We start from the raw sequence: 7,200 nt of genomic DNA, 5'->3' as shown, positions 1-7,200 counted from the left end.
AATTGAGAGGAGGTTCCTTATAGTGACTGCGGGATGAGAGAGAAGAAAGTACTCAGGGAGTAGGGGACAGGCAGATAGCAGCGGATCTTGCGACCCTGCCCGTGGCAGGGGGCTGAAACGGGATGATCTTGGAGGTGCTTTTTAACACAGACCATTCGATGATTCGATCATTCATTCTGCGAGCTTTGGTTTCTCGCTGGCTTCTCGACGATAGCAGATTCGTGTCGTCTTCAGCAGTTGCCAAATATCCGAGTCTAAAATGAAAAAAAGAAGCCAGACAGTGTTTAGGAAAAGACTGGTAATGTGAAGTGTCCTTTTAAACGTCCACTGAAGCTGAAGTGGGCTGAACTGTCCTGGTGGTGAGCATTCGGATTTCCTGGGAAAGCACAGCAAATTGCCACTAGCCAAAGAAAGGGCAACATGGGGGTCTGGGTGCTCATAGCCATTTTGGGAAAGACCCAAAGCTTGGGAGCCAGAACCAGTTCCTCACAGTGAAGTCCTGACTTGGGTCCTCAGGTATCGGATAATCTCTGAATCTGCCCTGAAGATTTTCATTAGCCTTTGCAAGGTTTATTTCCTCTGAAACGCCTAGAAACAGAGCATCTGTTGAGACCTCCGCTTTGCAGTCTCAGATTTGGCCAAGACCAGACAAGGCATTTAAAGTTCGTTATGCTTGTTCGTTATGCAGCACATACACTTTTCCTCTGGAGTGTGCATGACACCATCATTTCCTTCTCAAACCAAGCTTAAAGGGGTCAGATTTAGAAGTAGCACAAACTTCCTTCACTTAACATTCTTGCATTTTGAATCTCATGTAATATTTTGCAAGTGGGGAGGGGGAACTCACCAGCAGTAGCGCAAGAGCCTGTTTGTCTGTGACAGAAGCCTGCACACACTTCTTCAAACTGCTTTCCATCGCATTCATAGCAGGTGTTGTGATGAATGGCGATACTGCATCCATATATTCATCGACAGATCCAAAGAGAAACCTTTCTGCTATTTTCTGGAGGAGTTCACAGGGTGAAGCTGCAGCTGAAATAGAAGTATAAACGAGCCAAGCTGGAGAACATGAAAATTAACCCATCTCATTGAAACAAACTATTCTTGAACACAAAAATAAAATATGCACATGCATATGTTCATATGGTGTATTTTGCTGCTGAAGTGCTTCCAGCCTCTGAACTCTTCACCGTGCAGGCAGTGTAATGGGAACAGTTGGACATGGTGTGTCATAGTGCTGTATTCTGTGGGAAGCCCAGCATCCCTGACCCCCCGGCAGTGCCATCTCTGCCTTGTTTGCTCAGAAGTCCTCAGTCCTGATGGAAAATAGAGGTGCACGATAAGAACAGCTGAAGAGCAAATAAGAAACAATTAGGAGGAGTGATCCTTTGACTGTAAATTATGTTTTCATTAGGAAGAATGATCCTTTGACTGTAAATTATGTTTTCACATTGTGAAGAGCTGTACAGATCGTTTAGAGGTTGATTAAAGCCAGTGGTACTTACCAGGATGGCAGAACACTGCCAGTATGGCCAGCACTATCAGCAGTGCCAGTTTCATCCTGGAGATGTTCTCCTGCTGTATGCTGACAATTAAGCTGAAAGACAACTGGACTCACTGTAGAGCCATGCAGACAGAGCACTGCTATATATCGGACGTTTGGGTCTGATCCTCCCACTGGATGACGTGACCAGTCATGTCATTTTGTTGGCCTTGTATCCTGCTGGACTGGGTAACAAGTGCCAATGAAGTCTCTGGAAGCTCTGCATCTGCCCTTGCTGCTTGGAGAAGCCTCAGGGTGGGGTCCCAGGAGCAGCAGACACAAACCTCATGCTCCCTCACCCCAAAGCAGGAGCAGTGCCCCCAGCTTTCTGACCAGCATCCTCCCCTTCCTTCCCACCCACCACTCACTCAAGGACTGGGGTACTTTGGAGATAAAAAGAAGATGAGCAGATGCCTTGCAGCTGTGTGAGAGTGCTGACCTGCTTGAGGAGTAGCTGAGCGAGTAGGATGAGCTGCAAGAAATGTTGAAACTTCTCTAAGGAAGTGTTTTTCTCAGAGTAACGCTCCCGCAGACCGTCAGCTTTGCCACTTTTCCTCACTTTTTGTTGGTCCATTTGTGTCATTCTGCACTGCCAACAGCTTCAATATTATGTCTCCAAAAAACAAAGACTGTACAATATTGAAATCCTCCCAAAGGGTCCTTGTGTGGATCAAACCCACAATGCAAACATTTCTCTGGCGAGCAACAGAAATCCAGATTTGGTCTCATTTGAGATTTGATCTCATTTGAGACTTTAAGGTTTGTTGTTCTTTTCGTGCAGTGATCCAAATGGCAATGATAGTTGTTTCAAGATTGCTTTTAGAGTGACAGGAGATCATTAGCAAGTGCTTTCAAACCCCGCTTCCAAGCATTGTGAGTGCTACTGTAAATAGTTGCCTTGGATTAAATTTCCTACTCGGTTTTCTCTCTATGAATGAAATAAATGCCTGATAAAGGATGAGAGTATCTCGAAGCCTCCACATAGGAGTGGAACCCTTTGTGCTCAGCATTCATATTCACAAAGAGGCAACCTTTCCTGAGAACGGTCACGCTTACTTTTGGGAGAATGGAAGTGGCAGATCCAAAAATTTAACTCAGATATCCCGAGATGCATGCGCTGTCACCTCTTGTGGGACTGTTTCCTTCCACATTTCGTTCTCACTCTGCAGACTTGTGGGATAATTACAGACTACCTCTGGGTTTGGGATTAAGAGGGGAAGAAGAGCTGGTGATGACTTTTTGTTCGGACCGAGTGTTTGCTTGTTTCCCTGTCCACTGTCCTCCATTCATCACATTAGTGTATAAAGACACTGGTGGCAAAATGATCTCTCCCTGCTAGACATGGATGAGGAGTGTGGAGAACACTGAAGTGGATTGAAAGAGTGCACAGATCATGTTGTGAATTTTCCGATGAATGCAAGTTCTGTGTGACCCAATTACCAATTCTTAAGACATATCAGTATTTTTGAAACTGTATCTTTTATCTCTTGCTTTTCTCTGAATTGTTCACATTCATGTTTTTGCTTTTGATTTCAAAGGAGAAACATTTATTTCTGGTGCACAGCAGAGCAAAACTATTTTTCATATTCCTCAAATAGGCAGAATTGCATTCAGTTTTATTGATATGGAAAGAATTGTATTTGACTGATTCCTTGGTGAACCAAGAAATACACAGACACATCCTTCACTTTTTCTGAGCTGGGGTACTTGTTCAACTCATCAGTAGCAGCAAAAATGATAGACTGTATAGGCTGTATACTGAAATTCAGTGTTTGTTTGTAGGCAGTTCTCTCATCTGCTCTTAGTTTCTATTACTAGAGCCATATTTTGTTATAGTAACTGGCCAAGCTGGCAGAGATCTGGATTCAAGTAGCACCACTTGTCTTCAGAAAGGCCAGCTGTGATCCTTCAGCAAGACATCAGCAACTTGGACTTCAAAGTGCTTCACTTGAGGACTTGTCTATGTGTGCTGTATAATGTATAATAACTCTATACAGTAATTTTGTTATTTATTCCTTACCGAAACAAATGGCATCTTGCCCTAACAGCAGAAAGGAGGAAAGAAAAAAAACCCCAAACCAACCTTTATTTATAAAAACAGAAGAGAGAGATCATTTTAAAACACTGTCTGAATTTTATTTACAGCTTGGATTTTACCTCTAAAGAAATAAGATCTAAAATACACTGGAAGGTGACTGGGTTCTGTAGTCAGCGCACAGAGTTGAGGAATTGTCACCATTCTGGTTCTCTCCATTTTGTTATATGTATTTGTTACTTTCCCACAGGCTTTGGACATGAGCAACTGCAAGCTGTGGGAGTGTTATCAGCAAGTGGATCAAATATTTGGTGGTTTAAGCTTCTGTTCGGATTTGTTTCTGAAACAGAAAGAGCAGTGAATGTAGCATACTCACTTCAAAAAAATAACATAAAAACATGTACAAATCCTTAAAAATATGCAACCATAGAAAAAAAAGCCAAATTTATGTGAGCTGTGCATTGAACTCATAACCTCTGGCAGGACTTTTGTGAGGAAAAGGCTTGGTCTCACACCCGTGGGTGCTCAGTACACACCGTGAGATCGTGGGCAAACACTAACAAAGACCAAATGTGTCAGGCTGGAGTCTTGCTGGCCATTATCTGTAAGTTTTCTTTTTCATCCTGGCTCTGCTCCTACAAACACACCTGCATGAAGCAAGGTGCTTCTTCCATGGGGGAAGTTGGTGTCTCCACAAAATTGCACAAGAGGAGAGTTATTAATTTTAATAACATTGCAAATATTGAATATTCTAGAGGTCTGATTGAAGGTGTATCCAAGCAAACGTTCCTTTTGACCAAAGCTACTGATCTGATTGTTTCTACCTCTCACTTCCTACTTAAGACAACAGTGGGCATGCCACTCCTACAGGCCCCACCGTAGCATCAGCTGTGGCTGTTAACAAGATGCTTGAGGGGTCCATCCCACCTGGGAATGGGGACTGGGCTTCATAAATGATTCTCTGGAGTTCATTCATCCTAAGAATGCACTTCTGGCTTTAACATTAAAGTCTCTGCAACCACTGGGCAGGGAATGTGGAGACATGCCCAAACATTCTTGCTGTGATCATCATTTGGGTTGGATATTATGAAAAATTTCTTCTCACTAAGAATGATGAGACATTGCAGCAGGCTGCCTAGGGAGGTGGTGGAGTCCTCGTCCCTGGAGGTGTTCAACAACTGTGTGGATGTGGCACTGAGGCACATGGTTTGGTGGCATGGTGGTGATGGTTTGGGGTTGGACTAGATGATCTTAGAGGTCTTTTCCAACCAAAGTGGTTCTGCAGTTAATAAAACGTCTGCCTCACCTGTCTTAAATTGCATTTGCATGATTACAAACTCGTTTGCTGACAGCTCTTCTTCCCCACTGCCTCAACTTTAGTTAAGGAATGCTTAGGTTAAAATACCTGGATGCTCTTTGTCCAGAACCTGGCACAAAGCTGCACGGTTATAAATGTTTATTATTTGTGAGAATAATAAAAAGAATTAATTACCAGCAGACTGACAAGGGCCTTTAAATGCTCAGGAGAAAGCTTATCAATACATGTCTTTAGCTCAGTCAAAGCAGCTGAAGTCATCTCATCAACATTGTACCGAGAAATTGGCCCAGCGTACAGCTGTTCTACAGAGCCTTCAAGAAGTGTCTGAAGAAGACTAGGGACAACCTCATGAGAAGATCCAGCACCTGGAGTATGAAATACAAACGGGAATATAACAAAACTTTCACTTGTACACATTCAGCTTCTCCATGAATATCAAACCCTACCTGTAATAATCATTTTTCCATCCTCCCTCTGAAGCTGTCAGCATTTTTAGATGAAAATAAACTGAAAATGTTCTACTCTCTTAATCTCTCCTTTCTTCAGGTCCAAATCTTGTAGCATTCTGATGTTGGTACTACACAGCTGCCTGTAAAGCCTGATTTTGCTTTTAAGGTTGCCATACTGTTATTCCAAAACCTCATTGCAGGGCTGCTCATACCATCTGATCTCCTTTCTGTATCTCTCCGTATAAGCTGTCTTTATTAAGTTATTGAGCTTTGATTAAAAAATAATCATCAGTATTTTAAGTTGTCACCCTTCTAGTAAATTTCTTGGGGGTTTTCCCTTTCGTTATCATTTCTGTTAATTTATGAGACTTAATGTGAGAATCACATTAATTAAAATCCATATTCTTTACCTGCTGTCATTAGGTTCTTTAGCTGATGTAATAACTTAGGCTGTTATATCAACGTACATCACATTCCTGGTTAGCCTGCTCTTTCTCTTATTCCAATTCCACATTATTAGGCTTTTGCTTAATGACCTCAGAAGGATTAAGTAGGCTGTTACTCCAGCCAACACCACTTCACACTGAATTAGATTATCTGTTTTCATTTGCATTTTTACCTCCCAAATTTGTTTTTTTCCCCACATTTGTTTTCTGTTGTCTGACACTTTGGCATCAGTTATTAGGCATCAAATTCTGTACCCTTGTGTCAAGGAACCAAGCCTAGGGGTAACAATAGGTAATGGTAGTAGTTACCCATCATTAAAAACAAAGTTGTATTGGGTTTGTTTTGCCTAATGTTGAGTCCCCACATCTGATCTGGTCTCTAGAACCAGCAGGACAGAGCATCTTATCTAGTGCAGGTATACTGTTGTTGATTCTGGATCAATCCATCCGTTCAAAGGTGAGCCCAGAGTGAGTGTTCAAATACTGGCCATCACATTGCAGAGCACATACATCACATTGTGAACCCACCCGATATTTTTAATTGGCAAAACTTACCAAGTGAGCTGCAGCAAAGCATGGTGATGAGGAGCACAGTAGCAGTCAGCTTCATGGCAGTGAGAGCCATTTTCTTGTACATTGTGCATTAAGCTGTGAATGCCAGAGAGCTACCTTTATAGCTTAGTGCAAAAACCTGGGGTATATATGTGGGGAATGGTCCCAACAGGTCATGCAGCTGTGCTAAGATTGGATCCAGGCCATGATTGTGAAGTGGATAGAAGAAAAATGTGGGTGACCTCTGCATTCATTAATTGCTGCCGTTGGTCTTGGAGCAGTGAACATACTGCTCTGTCAGTGAGAGTTCACGCTGACATTACATGTGAGATGTATGGCTTTGGAAGCGCAGCACAGGGTTGTTCTCTGCAATGTCAGCATCCAATACACTTCATCTACTCATTTCATTTGAGGCACTTTTTGAGCTCAAATGCCAGCCCTCTGATATGGCGTCATGCACGCTGCCACTTCCCTTGTGTAATTATTTTATTATTATCATTTACTTTACTTCTATTCTGTAGCATCCCTTCTCGTAGGGTCTTGGCCTAATGTGCACCACAGTCTGCAGTCTGGCAATACACATATTAAAAAGAGAAAGCTGATACACATGAGTGAAAGTAGCTGCAAACCAAGGAAGCACATTTTTGATAGCTTCTTCTACACAGCTTTTCAGGTGCTCTACAGTCAAACATACACCTTCACCATTAAGGCATGAGGAGATCGCTTCCATCTGAACTGGCAGCTGAATCAGATTTGCTGATTAACTTTGGGATAATATCACCTTGCCTATCTTACGTTAAAAACAAGTGAAGCACACTCTTGAGGTAAAAATTAAAGGACTATTGGCCAGCTGAAGC

The 7,200-nt window shown here is 42.4% G+C and overlaps 1 protein-coding gene across 1 annotated transcript; it reads right to left on the bottom strand.

Annotated features, from left to right (window-relative positions):
* Window positions 1-3,852: 3,852 nt before the first annotated feature.
* LOC125695215 (secretoglobin family 1C member 1-like) lies at window positions 3,853-6,454 on the bottom strand. Its single transcript, XM_048949392.1, has 3 exons — window positions 6,347-6,454; window positions 5,071-5,261; window positions 3,853-3,918 (listed from the first exon to the last, which is right to left on the bottom strand). The coding sequence occupies exons 1-3, from the start codon at window positions 6,426-6,428 to the stop codon at window positions 3,895-3,897; spliced, it is 297 nt and encodes a 98-aa protein (XP_048805349.1). The 5' UTR covers window positions 6,429-6,454; the 3' UTR covers window positions 3,853-3,894.
* Window positions 6,455-7,200: the final 746 nt, after the last annotated feature.

The sequence above is a fragment of the Lagopus muta genome, chromosome 6 (genome assembly GCF_023343835.1).
Source record: "Lagopus muta isolate bLagMut1 chromosome 6, bLagMut1 primary, whole genome shotgun sequence".
In the NCBI taxonomy this organism is placed as follows: domain Eukaryota; kingdom Metazoa; phylum Chordata; class Aves; order Galliformes; family Phasianidae; genus Lagopus; species Lagopus muta.
Note: the sequence above shows the minus strand (reverse complement) of the source record. Positions and strands in the feature narration are given on the sequence as shown.

Excerpts from the sequence above, each read along its gene's own strand:
- LOC125695215 (XM_048949392.1), bottom strand. The coding sequence starts at position 6,428 with ATGTACAAGAAAATGGCTCTCACTGCCATGAAGCTGACTGCTACTGTG. Across the intron at positions 5,262-6,346 it reads GCTTTGCTGCAGCTCACTTG|GTGCTGGATCTTCTCATGAG; the intron begins GTAAGTTTTGCC and ends TTCATACTCCAG. Across the intron at positions 3,919-5,070 it reads AGGCCCTTGTCAGTCTGCTG|AAACAAATCCGAACAGAAGC; the intron begins GTAATTAATTCT and ends TTTCTGTTTCAG.